General features: G+C 40.2%; 3 protein-coding genes across 6 annotated transcripts in view; 2 read left to right on the plus strand and 1 right to left on the minus strand.

Annotated features, from left to right (window-relative positions):
* igf1ra (insulin-like growth factor 1a receptor) overlaps window positions 1-4,600 on the plus strand; it is a 74,487-nt gene extending 69,887 nt beyond the window's left edge. For both annotated transcript variants that reach the window (XM_078256904.1, XM_078256905.1), the window contains exon 21: window positions 526-4,600. In XM_078256904.1, coding sequence (XP_078113030.1) covers window positions 526-1,048 — 523 coding nt within the window. In that variant the 3' untranslated portion in view covers window positions 1,049-4,600. The remainder of the gene's footprint in view (window positions 1-525) is intronic.
* On the minus strand, window positions 884-9,665 carry pgpep1l (pyroglutamyl-peptidase I like). Of its 3 annotated transcripts, none has more exons than XM_078256909.1 (6): window positions 9,557-9,665; window positions 9,426-9,478; window positions 9,218-9,334; window positions 8,481-8,707; window positions 8,189-8,408; window positions 884-978 (listed from the first exon to the last, which is right to left on the minus strand). In XM_078256909.1, the coding sequence occupies exons 1-5, from the start codon at window positions 9,585-9,587 to the stop codon at window positions 8,234-8,236; spliced, it is 603 nt and encodes a 200-aa protein (XP_078113035.1). In that variant the 5' UTR covers window positions 9,588-9,665; the 3' UTR covers window positions 884-978; window positions 8,189-8,233. The 3 variants fall into 3 exon arrangements, with proteins under 3 accessions (XP_078113035.1, XP_078113034.1, XP_078113033.1); XM_078256908.1 differs by lacking the exon at window positions 884-978 and adding an exon at window positions 5,535-5,725; XM_078256907.1 differs by lacking the exon at window positions 884-978 and having other exon boundaries at window positions 5,535-8,408.
* Window positions 9,666-10,366: 701 nt separating this feature from the next.
* On the plus strand, window positions 10,367-17,066 carry synm (synemin, intermediate filament protein). The gene is made up of 4 exons (XM_078256910.1): window positions 10,367-11,302; window positions 12,508-12,632; window positions 13,966-14,045; window positions 14,730-17,066. Exons 1-4 carry the CDS (start codon window positions 10,505-10,507, stop codon window positions 16,787-16,789), a joined length of 3,063 nt encoding a protein of 1,020 aa, XP_078113036.1. The 5' UTR covers window positions 10,367-10,504; the 3' UTR covers window positions 16,790-17,066.
* Window positions 17,067-17,467: the final 401 nt, after the last annotated feature.

Genomic DNA, 17,467 nt, shown 5'->3' on the forward strand with positions numbered 1-17,467 from the left:
CAACAGAAAAACAGTAATCAGAGCATCTTAGTACAGTATATTGGGATAGTTTTTTCAAGATCAATATAGTGAACCTTAGTGACAGGGAGTATTGACATTGGCTTTAACTTCGGTGTCTCCTGCCACCTGCTGGTGAGAAACGCAAAGTCTTCCCACTCTAAATAAAGGATAGGTTCACATCTTTTCAAATACACATTACTACTCACATGCCCATGTGTACATTGAAAGAGTTGTCCGCTGCTGTAATCATTCATCATGTCCTCCTGGCTCTGAAGTGACACAATTACACAAAATCCATAGTTCTCTTTTTGTTCAGCCTAAACTTATATGAGGCTTCAGCAAGTCCAAGTCAAATTACCTTGTTGTCTTACAAAATTATCTTTTAAGTACAACATTTATAGTACAAATGCATATGTGAATATTGAATTAGACCTAAAAAAAAAAACGGAACCTATGCTTTTAATGACAAAAAAAAAAAAAATCTACTGTGCATTACTAACCCTTTTTACCTCACGTCACTTGCAGGTTTGAGCTGATGAGGATGTGCTGGCAGTATAATCCCAAGATGCGTCCGTCTTTCCTGGAGATCATCAGCAGCATCAATGAAGAACTGGATCCTCCCTTCAGGGAAGTGAGCTTCTTCTACAGCGAGGAGAACAAGCCGCCGGACACCGAGGAGCTGGACATGGAGGTAGAAAACATGGAGAACATTCCACTGGACCCTGCATCCACCAGGCAGCCCTCTGCTACTGCCGCCGCCCCCTCGTCGGGGTGTACAGGAGGCACGCCGCCTCCTTCTACCCAGCAGTTATCCCCCATGCAAGGTCCGAGTACTCCGTTACTGGGACTTGTGTCTCCCTCCTCCCCGGGCCCAGTTGCCTCAGCGTCTCCAGGCCAAGCCTTGGACAAGCACTCAGGACATGTTTCGGCCAACGGGCCTGTGGTGGTACTCCGGCCCAACTTTGACGAGATACAACCCTATGCACACATGAATGGGGGCAGAAAGAACGAACGGGCGTTACCACTGCCCCAGTCGTCGGCCTGCTGATATCAGACTAGCCCCTCCTCCTTCTCTAACACAGGGTAATACAAACCTTTCCTCCATCTCTTAAGGAGGGATGGATGAGGTAAGAAATTACTTTCTTCTACTGTGTGCTAGTAGATTGTCTCTCCACTCCCTAAAGGTCAAACATAAAGTCTAAAAACCTACAAACAGTACAGAAACCCTAAAAGAATATGGAGTTTGGTGGCTCAGACTCTGGGGAACTCCTTCGTGTGCTGCCTGTATTTCAGTTGTTGTTACATAAGTCCTTGGAGAAGGAAAACAATACAGGCACGCATCTTGACTTACAGATCTAGACATGAACTTTAAGAAAAAACTTTTTTTTAGCATATCTGCCAGCAAATCCAACAGAAGAGCACTTTTTCCTGATGATTTCAGAGAGGATGTTGTGGATATCGGAGTGTGTATTTATACAAAACACATGATCCTCTCTGTGTGGCATAGCCCCATTTCTAAATGACTTTCCATCAAAATGACTTTGTTTGCATGAGCAGACTCACTCATGTCATGTGAGGATTCCTCAATTAGAATGTTTGGACTAAGATCATTGTTTCATTTCCCTGTTGATATTTCTATGATCCCGTCAGCAGCGGGTCAAAATGGAAGAGGAAGGCCTATTGTGTATCTGCCAAACTATTGCCAAATCAAGCTTTTTCTTCAGTTTCATACAGGTCTCCCTTCTTGTTTAAGGCTGTGATTCAGAGTTAAGATAAGTCTGTCTAGGGAACAATACCAACATTGTTTGGTGGTTTTGGTTCAGACGTCATGCTTATCTTTAGTACTGTGTGTGTGTGTGTTTTTATCACAGGACATTACAGTGTTACTGTTGAGAATAGCTGCATTCACACCTGCAGGAAAAAGTTTTCAGAGTCTGCATTGGGGCTTTAATCAAATTTAAAGTTAATGTTTTTCATATGAATTGACATAATAGCGGTAATAATTAATTTTAAGATGATTATCAAACCCAAACAAAGACTTTATCAAAATAACTTTGAAATGTCATATTTTCATTAAGTTGAATCATAATCTGCAACTAATTTGGTAGTCGATTAAAGTAATAATAAAAAAAAAAGAAGAAGCCCAAATTGAATTGGTTCTCCAGTTCCTAACATCCGTGTGAGGATTTGCTGCTTGTTGTCTTAAGTGATAGTAAACTGGATATGTTTGGGGTTTGTTTTACAAGCAATTGGCAGATTAATTGAAAATGAAAATAATCATTCATTGCAGCCCTGTCTTTTCATATAATCACATTTGAAAAGCCAGCATGCTGTTTGCCTTACCAAAATGTTCCATTTCAAGTCCATTCAGATCTAACTAAACAGACTAATAAAAACGTTCCCCTTCATCACTTGTACATCTGGGGAACGTACACACTGAGTCAGCCAACTCTGAATCACAGCCTCAGTCTTTCTTTGTTTAAATAAAGAAACAAAATCATAAGTCTCACACAGCAAATAACTGAACTTCACAATCTAGGGATACGACTCTGCCTCCCCTTTCATAAATCCAAATAAAGTGTGCATTTCATGTGGGAGGTGAAAATCGTTCTCTCTGATACTGCTGTTCAAATTAAATGGCACCAAATAAACCACAACAGACAGACAGAGTGTAAGACCTGTGACAGAAAACGAGAAGGCGTTGGATGGGATTTTAGTAGCCTAGAGACAACTTTTAAATCACAGCAGGTCTCTTTTATAATAGTCATTAGTTTCTCTACATTTCAAACACATATAAAGTTCTTACAGTTGTATTTCAGACTGCAGGATCGATTTTATACACATCATTGGTTTTGTCACTTTTTTAAACCTTTTTACGGTTCAAAATGTTTGCCTCTATGTCTGTACAGAACAAAGCTGCTATTTTATTCTTTTTCTCTTTTGGATGTTGGATGGATATATATATATATATATATTTATATATATATATAAAATATACAGTGGGGAGAACAGGTATTTGATACACTTTAGCAGGTTTTCCCACTTACAAAGCATGTAGAAGTCTGTAATTTTTATCATAGGTACTCTTCAACTGTGAGTGACGGAATCTAAAACAAAAATCCAGAAAATCACATTGTATGATTTTTAAGTAATTACTTTGCATTTTATTGCATGACATAAGTATTTGATACATCAGAAAAGCAGAACTTCATATTTGGTACAGAAACCTTTGTTTGCAATTACAGAGATCATACGTTTCCTGTAGTTCTTGACCAGGTTTGCACACACTGCAGCAGGGATTTTGGCCCACTCCTCCATACAGACCTTCTCCAGATCCTTCAGGTTTCGGGGCTGTCGCTGGGCAATACGGACTTTCAGCTCCCTCCAAAGATTTTCTATTGGGTTCAGGTCTGGAGACTGGCTAGGCCACTCCAGGACCTTGAGATGCTTCTTACGGAGCCACTCCTTAGTTGCGCTGGCTGTGTGTTTTGGGTCGTTGTCATGCTGGAAGACCCAGCCACGACCCATCTTCAATGCTCTTACTGAGGGAAGGCCAGTTGTTGGCCAAGATCTCACGATACATGGCCCATCCATCCTCCCCTCAATACTGTGCAGTTGTCATGTCCCCTTTGCAGAAAAGCATCCCCAAAGAATGATGTTCCCACCTCCATGCTTCACGGTTGGGATGGTGTTCTTGGGGTTGTACTCATCCTTCTTCCTCCAAACACGGCGAGTGGAGTTTAGACCAAAAAGCTCTATTTTTGTCTCATCAGACCACATGACCTTCTCCCATTCGTCCTCTGGATCATCCAGATGGTCATTGGCAAACTTCAGACGGGCCTGGACATGCGTTGGCTTGAGCAGGGGGACCTTGCATGCGCTGCAGGATTTTAATCCATGACGGCGTAGTGTGTTACTAATGGTTTTCTTTGAGACTGTGGTCCCAGCTCTCTTCAGGTCATTGACCAGGTCTTGCCGTGTAGTTATGGACTGATCCCTCACCTTCCTCATGATCATTGATGCCCCATGAGGTGAGATCTTGCATGGTGCCCCAGACCGAGGGAGATTGACCGTCATCTTGAACTTCTTTCATTTTCTAATAATTGCGCCAACAGTTGTTGCCTTCTCACCAAGCTGCTCGTCTATTGTCCTGTAGCCCATCCCAGCCTTGTGCAGGTCTACAATTTTATCCCTGATGTCCTTACACAGCTCTCTGCTCTTGGCCATTGTGGAGAGGTTGGAGTCTGTTTGATTGAGTGTGTGGACAGGTGTCTTTTATACAGGTATCGAGTTCAAACAGGTGCAGTTAATACAGGTAATGAGTGGAGAACAGGAGGGCTTCTTAAAGAAAAACTAACAGAATTCAGCCGGAATTCTTACTGGTTGGTAGGTGATCAAATACTTATGTCATGCAATAAAATGCAAATTAATTATTTTAATATTATACAATGTGATTTTCTGGATTTTTGTTTTAGATTCCGTCTCTCACAGTTGAAGAGTACCTATGATAAAAATTACAGACCTCTACATGCTTTGTAAGTAGGAAAACCTGCAAAATCGGCAGTGTATCAAATACTTGTTCTCCCCACTGTATGTGTGTGTGTGTATATGTATATATATATATATATATATATATATATATATATATATATATATATATATATATATATATATATATATATATATATATATATATATATGTATATATATATATATATGTATATATATATATATGTATATATATATATATATATATATATATATATATATATATATATATATATATATATATATATATATATATATGTGTGTATATATATATATATATATATATGTGTATATGTGTGTATATATATATATATATATATATGTGTATATGTACATGTATGTGTATATATATATGTGTATATGTGTGTATATATATATATATATAAAGAATTCTTCAGGTTTGATATTTTATGGTCTCCACTACAGTCCATTTCTTATATCTTCAAACTCTGCTTAAAAAAATGATTTAGATATGAAAATATTTTTTTTCTGTTACCCCAAAAGGATTTCTGTAACACTATATTTTGTTCATTGCCTTTTATTTTTTATGAAATCTTTCCTCCTGTATTTGTTTCGTGGATGTCTATAATATTATTATTATTATTATTATTATTATTATTATTATTAATATTATTTGGAATGGACACCTTAGATCGATGTGTGAGTGTGTACTTTCTGCACCCTTTTTGTACTTGTTGTCTAGCACTGCACCTAGCATTGCCCTCTAGGTGCAACTCAATCTCAGGTCAAAGTAAAGGCTTTGCTTTCTCCGCACATTCTCATGATTGTCCTCTACTTGTGTCAGCTTGTACCTCCCCCTTTCCTCCCCCATCATGTTTTATTGAGTCCAGTAGCGCCGTCTCTCCTCCCCACTGGTCCCTCACTGACCTCTACAACATACTGTACCTGTCTCCCCCCCCCCATCCTTTTGAAGTCTGTGTATGAGATATTTACTTTATACCAGATCTGGTATTTTAACCCATCCATTGCTTGCCTCTTCTTGAATCTATAGGGCTAATTGGGTTGTCTTGTAAACCATTCAAAATCAGATTTTTTTTTTCTTCTCTCTTTTTTTTTTATTTCTTCAACACTCACGCACAATTTAACGCCACTTCTGCAAATGTTACTTCTTCAAAGTGAGAACAGCTCTGACTGTTTGTCTTCATAATCACTGCTTCTGAAAACCAAATAAAGGATGGGTTAAAGTCCAGGGAAGGGAACACATTTCAATGTTATGAATGGAAAAAGGTCTTAAAATGGAGGCTGAATAGTGAAAGTGTTTGAAGGATTTCTCCTCATCTTTTGGAAATGTTGCCTGGTGATTTCCCCCCCCCCCCCCCCCCCTCTCTCTCTCTCTCTTTGAAGTATTTTTTATTTTATTTTTTCTGTAGGAGTGTTATTTATTTATTTTTTTATTTTCCTTTTGTGACATCAGTTTAAATCACTGTATACATGCCCCATGATTCAGTATAAAGTTGGATTTTTTTTCTATGTATTTTCTTTGGTGTCATGACTGGGGGGACTTTGTTTTCTTTCCTTCAAGTATATATCTACCTCACTCTTTTGAAATATATGTATGCGTATGGAAAACAAGTACATCTTACTCTCTCATCAATTTGTATAGAAACCTCATCTGGATAAAACCCACAGGGATCTAGATAAACCTCACAAAGGAGATGGAATATCTGTGTTGTAAGTACAGCCCAATGACTGATAGAAAAGTAAGTTTATACCTCTGGTAATACAAAGGAGAGGACTTCAGGACAGTGTGCTTTTGTTCTCTGCAGAATCGGTTTAAATTGTTGTCAGATATTTAGTTGAGAAAATATTAGATAATTATGTCAACCTACACTTCAATTTGACTGGATACAGTGTAGCGAGACTTAGAGCAGGTGCAGTAGAAGTCTAAGGTCAAGACCAGAGACCGGGGCTCAACATCAACACCAGATATCCCATCTCCACTGACTCCCAACATATTATCACAACCTTAAATCCTCAAAAGACTAAACCTTCATTTTCTCATCTAAAATGCATTTATATAGACGTCTGAACAGTTATCCTGGGGAATATTTAAAAAGGGAAAAAAAAAATGTTTTATTGACCTCCAAGAAAAATTACATTTGCTGTTTACCTGTAGCCTGTAATGCTGCAATGTTACAGCACAACCCAAAAATCCAGATGCCATTCACAATCACTTGTCAGTCAATGTTGGCTTTGTTTGTTTTACCCCGTAAACGGAGTGTTTACGTGAACGCCATCACTTCCTCTGTCCAAGTCTACCTGCTGATTGCCATTACGTTCTAGGCCTAGTGATAGCTAATTTTCACCTTTTTCTGTCTTTTCGATCATTTGGAAGTAAACTCAATACGACTTTTTCTGGCCTATTTGTACTGCTACATACACTAATGCTGCTGGTTAAAACTGTCACCTCAGTGGATCCTCTCAGAAAAACTTCCGTTCTTCTACTCACAGCGGCTACTTGGAGAGTGCTGTCTCAGTGCAAGGGCTTCTGAGCTGGATGCGTACAACTATTTGAAAATTCACTTTGAAATGAATACCCAAAAGCAATAAAAAATAAATGGGATTATGAATAGGCCACTGGGTAACTTCTAATGTGAAATCTGGGTGCTCAATTTTCATCTTAAGCATTTTCTCTGTGCAGAATATAAGAGAATCAAAGAGTGAACGATTGTTTTTGGTTGAAAAACAGTCTGCTTGCTGCTGAATGTCACATCGGTACAGAAATCACCACTGACAAGCAAACAGCTTGTGTAGTTACTTTACATATCTGTGCATTTGTTTTTTTCTGTTTGGATGCATGTAATAATAAGATACAAACTTTTCAGTTTTGGGAGTAGACATTACATTGACCTGTTGTGAGGTGAATTACTAGTTATCATTAGATCACAAACCTGTCACAACTACAGCATTTAAATAAACACGTGGACATGTATAGGACAGGGATATTGCGTAGATTACGGGTAGTCATGGTAAAGAGTAAACAACATGATTAGAAAAGATCATAGGCCTACGTTTACAGCTTCACACTAGTTGCTTTTTTGCATAACCAGATTTCAGCGTAAACATACAGTAACTAAAAAAAAAAACATTCAACTTAGTCATCTTTATCATTTTCTTTCTTCTGAATGTTCTTCATGCAAACCTCAGGTTTATGGAGGATGCGTCAGTGCATTCAAACTGCAATAATAAGTTTGAGGTTTATCATTATCATGCCTCTGTTTTTATGATTTGCATTCCTATACCTTCTGAGGGGGCCTTGGTTTACTGCTGTTGTTTTATAAGAATACTTTCACAAAATCTCTGTTCATTACCTGATTGGTGGAAAGAAATAATCAAAAACTTTCACTAGATTGTTTTGTTTTTTCAAGCTCTGTATCTGAGGCCTCAAAGTTTTTTCACACCTATAACTGAGATGGTGTATTTTTGACATGCCATCTCCAAATGTGTATCTGAATATTTCTTGTATTTTCTTTTTTTTCCCCTGAAATTTTGAATAATAAATGAATGAGAACTTCTACTTTTTGCTCTATTTAATTCCCTCCGAGGCCACACTTTCTAATCCACAGCGTCACCAGTGATCTCTTTGTGTCTTGTGAAATGTCTTCATTAGAAGATCTACCTCGCTGTGACAGCTGGCTTGGAGAAGTCCTCTGTCGTCATCTCCTCATGCAGTTTCTGAAGGGTCCTCCAGCTGGTCCAGTATAGTGTGAATGAGGCTCTGCAGCAGAGGTACCAGTCTGTCAGCTGAGGTCAGGCTGCCAAATGATGGTACATGGATGAGGGCTGCTCTCCTCTGACCGTGATACAGTGAGAAGTAATACGCAAAATCACACAGGTACCTGAGGAGGACAGAAAGCATTATATCATACTGTGGAGTGTCTGTTATCAACATGGCAGGAACAGATGCCTACCTGCCAGCATCTCTTGAATAAATGACATCCATCCCTGCTTGTTTGAACTCTTTCGCGACAGCCCTCATGTTAACGACTGAGTCCAGTTTCTCTGGTCCTCCTTCCACACAGCATTGACTTTCAGGACAGAAGCCACACACATCTTTGTCTTTGTATCCACTGTTCTTTCCTGTTTGCTCCAAAAAGACGACACTGGAACCTCTGGCTACGCCCAGATGTACAGCAAACTGAGACACACACAAACAAACACAGAGTAAAGGGAGATATTCACCTTCTAATACCATAATCAGCATTTAATTATGTGTTTCAGCGTTCATTATATCCACCAGGGCTGAAACTACCATTCAGGATACTGAGGCATGACCTCTGTAGTTTTCCTGTGAAGGGTTTTTTTTTGCAACCGCTTACACTCTACAAATAAAAACTAACAGGTGGTGGGTATTTATGGTTTGAATTGAATTCAAATTCAAGTTTGAATTGTTTTGGACGAATTATATCCAAATGAGACTGGTTTTAGGCTAATAGGGGGAAAAGGGATATAAATAAATAAAGGGAAATAAAGATAATGGAAAATTATATATAAAATATATATATTATTTATTTTTTATCCAAATATAGTTTGACACTATTTTTGGTATATGCTGACATTTTCCTGGGTGAGAGAGACTTCCTAACTCTATTTCTACAAATCAAATGGCTCTGGCCCTGGTCTTGACTTGTAAAGACTATATTTTTACCTTCGGGTGAAGAGTTTGCCAAATCTCAGCAATGATTTGCTGAGTTTTAACATAACTCACTGGCACCTCCGTGATGAAAATATCAGTCCGCTCTCCAAATCCGACCAACTTCAAGCCCTTCAATAAAAAAATATTAGACACATGTTTAAGTCTTTATGTCTCACAATAGGCATGTAACACTGACCAATATTTCTTTTTCCGACATTACCTGGGCTGCTTTCCAGCTGGGGTTCACTAAGAACTGACGAAAAGGTCCAAAGCCTAATAGACGGGATTACAAATGTAAATGAACGAATGAAAGTTTGAAGTTTGTGTATGAGCAAACACTATCTACTTTACCTGTAACCACCACGACTTCGCCTCCATTCATAACGCAGTCAGGTTGACACAGTCAGTAGGAAGGATAGTTGTTACGCACTTTCATATCAGGACACTGAAAAACAAGGGTTATTTTAGCTCCCGCAGCTCACCTTTTGTCCGCTTGGAGGAGCTGTTCCCCGGCAAATAAAAGATGAAAAGCCCATGTGGAAGTGATTCATTCAGGTGCCTCCGGGAAATTCTGACATCCAATTTACAGGTCTAAAAAGGTCTAAAACAAGCCACACATTTAATTAGCCTGATAATAAGACTACACGTTTCGTTTTCACGCCATTTAAAAAAAAACATATTTACTTTATACTTAATAGGCTAATAATAATACTTAATAGGCTATATTTAATTATTATTATTATAATAATTTAAAAATATATATATATTTTTTTTTTACAATGTAACAAAATGCAGTTTCAAAACAAAATATGAATAAAAGAGGCAAAACTAGATACAAAACAATATTTTATTATATTATATATTTATATGACATTTCAATAAACATAGCAACTATAGACTAGCCTACAAGACAATCATGTCAACCCATCGTTTTAATTTAATTCGTATAATTTAATTTCTCCTCATTTTAAAATTCATTTTACTGCATGTTCAGCATCTAGCTTTAGTTTTTAATTAAGGGTCTCAGTTGTTTTCACTGTGAGATTAAGGGGATAATATTTCAGACAGCACTTAAACGCAGCATCACATCTGCCAGGGACGCGCTTGGGGCGATCCTGTCAGGCAGGAGCCGCCCTCCTCCTGCTGCACTTGTCAAAAGGGCACTGATCGCAAATTACATCCCAGTCGTGCCAACAGACGCACACACGCAAATAACACCGGGACACCCTGTCTCCTAGAGTATAGCTAATATACAGACAGTACATTTTTTAAACTCACTTTTTCTAATTAGATGCCACTATGTTGCCTTTCAAGAGAACTTTTGAAAGCGAGAAACACCAGCTGCAGGAGCTCAACGGCAGACTTGTCCAGTATCTTTCCAGAACCAAGCAGCTGGAGCAGGAAAATGCGCATCTTATTACTGAAATAAATAAACTCAGACAAGCGAAGACGGCGGAATGGGAGCCGAAGTACATGGGTGAGATACGGGATCTGAGGAGAATGGTGGAGCAGCTGTCGTTTGAAAAGTCCCAGGCGGAGATGGAGAGGGAGAAGCTATGGCGGGAGTTGCAGATGGTCCAGTCTCTGTGCAGCGAGCAGACGGGGGTGTGCAGGGACATCAGTGGCGAGCTAAAGAGCTACGAGAAGGAGCTTCACCACGCTCAGAAGACCAACGGTGAACTCCAACAGCGTTTATTTCAACTAGAGAACGAGTGTAAACGCTTAGATGATGCGCACAGACGAGAAAAGGAGCATCTACGGCGCCAGGTGGAGTCCCGGATGGTACCCATCATCACGCAAACTTATCGCGGGCCTCCGGCGGCCACCATGGAAGAGGTGCAAGAGTATGCCCGCGGTCTGTCCGAAGGATGGATTGAGACCTTTGAAATGTACCAGCTGAAGGTGGAAGAGATGGAGCAGTCGATTAAAGCGGACCAGGCGAGGTTGAGTGATCTGCAGAGGGAGAAGCTGATGTATGCCTCAGAGTTGGACAAATTACGCGCAGACGCGGAAAAACAAGGCCAGATTCAATTCCGCCTTGAAGAACAACTGATGCAGATGCAGGAGACATATCGGGTGGAATTCAGTGAATATCAGGTGAGGAAAAGTCCATTAGGCCAACAAGAGTAGGACAGCCCAGATATATATTTCAGAAAGACTGAAGGGAAGCCAGATATAAGGAGATGTATTTTTATTTAAGAAGTCCCAAAATACATATTGTAAATATGATACAATTTTCAAAATATACAGGCAGAAAAATATCCCCTTCATCACACTATAAGCCATGAGAGAGGGGGGAGGCTACTCCCTCTTGTCCCTGCCACACCCACTCTACTTAAAAGGCACTGATGCAGCTGTCAGAGGCTGCTACAAATGATTAAACTAAATGATTATTATACCTTCATCACAATCTAGGCTGACATTTCTAACAGGAATGTATATGACCCTGTCATAAAAGCATACACATACAATAGATGTTGGTTCTGAAATTAATGTAACTCTCCCCACCCCCAATAAGCCTACATAATGACATTATGATCACAAAGTGGTGCCTGACATGTTTGTGTTCCCTTAACTGTCAAAAGCACAGGTTCTTGCGTGCAACATTTGACCTCAGTGTTAAAGGATTGAATAGCTTGAGTAGCTAAAATACATTCTACCTCTCCAGTACTTTATAGCTGCTAGATTACACCAGCCACTTAAACCAATTAGCTGTCAGACTGACAAATCCTTATTAGCCTCCTAAAGATGGAGCCCGAAGCAGGTCAGTCAATTACTAATGACTACACTGTAGGGATGTTCACAGTAGGGATGTGTAGGGATGTTCACAATAACACATTTCTCACAGTTACAGTAACATTTAGAAGTGAGCATGACATCTGTCGAAGGACGTCAGATTAGTTATTGGAACAGGCTCATGCACAAATGACAGAAGCAGTCAGGGTCAGGATTAAGTGGTCCACAAGATTGCAGTCTGTTAGTGGGATCAGACTTGATTTCGACAAGTGTTCAGCCAGTTGGCTATCTTTCTGCATTAGAAGTCAACAAAAATAAGGGGTGGGGATTCAAAACAGGAAAAAAAAAACACAGATTTGCAAAGTAAACAACACTAAAGGCTGCAGTGAAATAAAATGTGGTCACACACTTGGGTGGTTAACAAGAATTATTACAGTATGTTCAGTTAAATTGCAGGGATAAACAAAAAATAAATATAATACCCAATGGACATATTGAATACTTTTCAAATTAAACTGCGCAAAGTGAAAACTTGTTTTTGTTGTTGTTGCTTTTTTCCTCTCCAGATGATTATTCAGAAGCTGGAGCACGATAGGAATATGATGGCTGATGCTATTGCAGATAAGATACGAGAGCATCAGCACCTTCTCCAGGTTAAGATGAATCTGGGCAATGAGGTGGCTGCATACAGGTGATGAGCTTATTTATTTATATTATTTATTTTGTCAGCTGTCCAATCAAAACAGATTTTCTTTTCTTTGAGTAAAATAGACCTTTTCACAGGAGACATTTTGACCTGTCATAGTACGAAAAGCACAGGTGTTACTAGGCTGCATTCCACTCAAGTGTCCCAGTAAGCCATGGCAGTGTGACAGGATCCTGAAACGGAAACAGCTAAATGGAATTCAACCCTCTTTTAATTCTTTCATTAAATTATTTAGTCCTGTTTACTCCTACTGTGGCATGTCCAAATGTCTTCAGTAGAGACAGAAAAAACATTAATTTTCTACACTTTTTGTGTAGGTTATTTCAAACTGGTGATGAAATATAAGTATGAGTATATATAATAATACAGCTAGTAGTTGGCTAAAATTTTAAAAGGTACATCCTCTCTTTTCAGTGATATTCTCCCCCCCCCCACCCCACTGCCTGAAGCTTTCATATCCTGTAATAATAACATGGAATGTCTAGTCTTTACACAGGGTCACATTCTAACAGACTATTTTTACTCAAAGTTATTCATAAAGCACTTAATAAACATACTGTATTCTCATGTTTGAAGGTACAATATCCAGTTTTCTTTTCAGCTATCCTCGAAACATCATAACCTCTTACCTCATATCCCAGGACATCTTTACAGTCTTCAACACTTGAAGTTTTTGAGGGATACTAAAATTGTATTAAGCCAATTCCCAGGAAGTTCTTTAGAAGACTATCTACTCCACTATGTCTCTATATGGCACATGATCTGCTCGAACCTCTGGTTTGTTATTCATTTTTGGAATAGACAGAATGTTTTCCCAGAGACGTGGCAGCGGCATGTGTTATTGTGTGTCACGAGTCAGCTTTTGCTTTGAGATTCGTAGGGAAGCGTGGACCGCCCTGCGTGGTAACTTTTATTTTTAGGTCAGTCTTTGGGAAGGAAGTCTCCGGAGAGGTTGTTTCTTTTTGAGGCACGTTGGGTTGCTGTTGTAGATTTGTTGACGCATGGCCAAGGAAAGGTGAGCTGCTTAAGCTAAATATTACAAGGTCTTTATTACATCACACTGGCTTGTTACGTTTTGATTATTACCACCCTATATGGCCAGGTTCTGGGTCTAACCATCTTGTAAGCCTGTTGCGTTTAGTTCGAGAGGGTTGAGATGGCAGAGCTGAATAATGTTCACCGTCTTGTGAGGTATTTGTCTTTGCTCTTTTTTTTCTATATATGGTCAAAATAATTATGTTGAAATAGGAGGATAACCAGTGATTTATAATGACTTATTGTCCTTGTCTCAAATATATTTTGTCTCCTGTTTGTTCAGGGCTCTCCTGGAAGGTGAGAGAGTGGATCTGGAAGATACTCACAGGAGGGGAACTCAACATCAAAGAGAAAGAATAATAGGTACTGTGTTTGAAATTATTTAATTAAGCTTAGCGTTAATTCATGCAGGGCACGGAAGTCACACGCCCACTGATTGAATTGTCATTCTTATCAGACACACACCAATTCTCACATTAAGGCAGTCCTTTTAAATATGACTCCCTCCTCACTGGTCCCTGCTACACTGACGCTGCTTCACTCACTGCTGCGGCTGGCAACCTTTTGCCTCCACCTTCTTTGTTCAGAGTCCTAACATGACTCAAAGTTTAAAATCGTTTTCAATGTCTTTCTTTTGGCTCACTCTTTTGTTTTACCCAGGGTGGTTTCTGCATGGTGCTCCCCGTTTCAGCTTAGCATGCTGCTTGGCTGGTCCAGGGAACATTATAAAGCATAACTGTATTTCCATTTGTTGCGATAAATGGTTAAATCTATGACGAGAGTGTTCCTGACTGAACTGCTGTTACATGTTGATCACTAGACATTGTAAAACTAGTTTGAATTAAATAGTTTGACATTTTGGCAAATATGCTTATTCGCCTTCTTGCCGAGAGTTAGATGAGAAGATCGATACCACTCATACACATGTGAGTGGTATCGATCTTTTCATCCCTTGCAAAGAAAGCGAATAAGCTTATTTACCAAAATGTCGAACTATTCCTTTAAGTATCTACTTAAATATTCATGCTTATTAATTCTCTGCCTCAGATATAAGGTTGCCTGCCCAGCCCTACACTCCAAGAGCTTCCACCCTAACCACCAGAAAACATATGGATATCAGGTACACGCCGCTGACTTCAAACCTGAGAAGATCCCCTGTGCCTCCCTCTGGGTCCATAAGTCCCTCTAGGATCATTCCTATTTCAGTTGCAGGCAGAGCTCGGCATCAGAGTCCTGCATCCAGAAGGGACATGATCTCATTCTCCAAAGCTCAGGCTGCCACCTCTGCCCCTGCTACCACCACCACCAAAGCTAAACAAACAGGCCAGAGTGAATACCAAATAAGACAACCTGTACAGAAAACAGCAGCAGAGGACAAAACTGTGAAAATCAAACCAGTCTCTCAGGTAGAGAACCAAGTCAGTCCCATCGAGTCCTCCACTACGGAGACTGGATCAGTGAGAGTGGTGTCACCACCAATGATGAGCCTGAGCAGGAAAACTGAGACCAAAAGCAAAAAGCAAGTGTCAGATGAAAAAGAGAATGATAATGTTTATGGAGAGGAGTTCAAAGAACAAGAGAAAACAGAGCACACATTGGCCCCATGTGAGAATAAGATGTTAGAATCTGTGTCTGTAGAGGATATCATTGAGAAAGTGATGAGACCAGCAGGTTTGGGAGCTAAGGTTTGCTCCTCGGGAGAATCGAAGATAAGGTATCATGTGGAGAAAACTGAGCAGGAGGATGGAACGACTAAGACACAGATTGTGTTGGAGTCCAAAGTGGAGGAAGAGCTGGATTTTTCAGAGGACTCTGCACTGGATGAACTACTGAGTCAAGGGGTTAAGAAGGTGTCACTGCAAGACATCGAGGACACAGCAACAGGAAGCATGATCAAGACCCTTCTAAGTGGCCTGCAAGGAAGCGAGAACTTTGAAAATAAGTCTGTCAACGTGGAAATCATTGAGGAACCGGTGGAGTCTTACAGTGATGAGGAACTTGAGGTTGAGCAGATGTCCAGATCTAGTTTTTATGAGCCCTCCTCAACTTATTTCCAAATTGAGGAGCTAGAAAATGGCCCTGACGGCGCTCAAGTTCAGAAGAGTGACATTGATGCCATGAAAACCTCCATGACAGATACAGATCATCGCAAGGGTGGATCTGTACGAGTTCAAGAGGTTTCGAGAGAGAGTGAATCTTCATATTTCTCCCATGACCAAGAGCCTGATGAGTATTTTGTCTCCACTCCAGATGATAATCTTTCTGAACCTGAGGAGGGTAGTGGCATCACCTCATATGGCCATTATGGTATCGTAGATGACCTGTCAGATGAGCGGTATTATCAAGATGAAGGTCTTCTCTCGAAAAGAGTGATTGTAGAGGAAAGCGACGAATGCAAGTTTATGTCAGGGGATCACTCGTTTGTAAAGGAGAGTTTCCCAGAGTGCATCATTGAAGAAGAGGTTCGGGTCTCCCCTATAGTGCAGGAGTCAATGCTGGAGTTCCTGAGAGAGGACTCTTTGGAGCCCAAAGAGCAGCTGAAGGGAGCTCTAGAGAAGCTACAAAGCTCAGTGTCAGGTCCACTGAGGGGGGAGTTGGCTTTCCTCACAAAAATGGGTAGTGAAGGTTCACAGAATATGGCTGTCAATGTCAAAAAAATGCAACATACAAGTGACAACGGCACTATGACTATAGTTGCAGAGATGAGCGTCTCTCAAAGTCTGGAAGACTCTGGGCTGCTGGAGGCAGGAGATGAACTATCAGAAGAGCAGATCATGGCATCTCTCAGATCATCTAACCTAGGGCTGGAGAAAGCCTTCCAGGGTGAGGCAGGAGGGGGTCACCAAAGCTTCAGAGTCACCAAAGAAGAGGATACTGCGTATGGTGAAGAGTTTGAAGGCCTCACTGACGAAGGAGTGTTTGAAATCACAGAGAAAGACGTAAAACTGGGGCCATCAGAAAAGTCCGTCACCTTCCAGATGGACGTACAGGGCAGCCATGCTGAGGCCTCAGAGCAAGAGCTTCAATCTCACAGCTTGGAAGATCCGGTGAAGATTTCTCAAGAGAAAAGAGTTGCAACAGTTTACCTTGAAAGCCCGACAGATTAAGAAAGAATTCGGTCAGAAATATTTTAAACGGACTGCTTGCTTACTTGTTGAAGTGCACATAACAGAGGTTGTTCTGACACAGCAGTCCACACACACAGCATTAACGCTGTTTGACAATGTAATAATGCTAAAAGCTTTGCAGTAAAACATCATATATGTAATTGATTTTGGTGCTCTCTTTTACTGTACCTACTTAAAGGTGCAGTAGGTAAGACTTATAAAATTAACTTTGTCATATTTGCTGAAACTGACCCTATGTTCGAGTTGAACTACAATCCAGCTCCTCTGGTACCACCTACAGCCTGTAGTGCGATTTGCAAAAATCCACCTGTTCAGATGCACCAATCAGGGCCAGGGGAGGTGTCTAACTGTGTGTCAATCACTGCTCATGCACACGCATTCATTCTCCCTTGTGGGGGGAGGGGCTTTAGAGACAGAAGTTGTTGATGTTCAAATTTCTCCAAAAGTCCTGGATCTTCACAATAGGTGCTTTCCGACCGGATAGTACTTGTACTTTTTAGAGAAAAAGTACACTTCTAAGCAGTTCTAAGAACTACTCTCCCCCAAAATCTTTTTTTCCGTTTGCATTCCCACTGGCCAAGTGGCCATAGGGACTGGTAGAAGGGGTAAGGGAGTGACACAAGTACTGCAACGGTCTTTGCCAGTGAGCCGCAGGAC

Source organism: Sander vitreus, chromosome 8, assembly GCF_031162955.1.
Source record: "Sander vitreus isolate 19-12246 chromosome 8, sanVit1, whole genome shotgun sequence".
In the NCBI taxonomy this organism is placed as follows: Eukaryota; Metazoa; Chordata; class Actinopteri; order Perciformes; family Percidae; genus Sander; species Sander vitreus.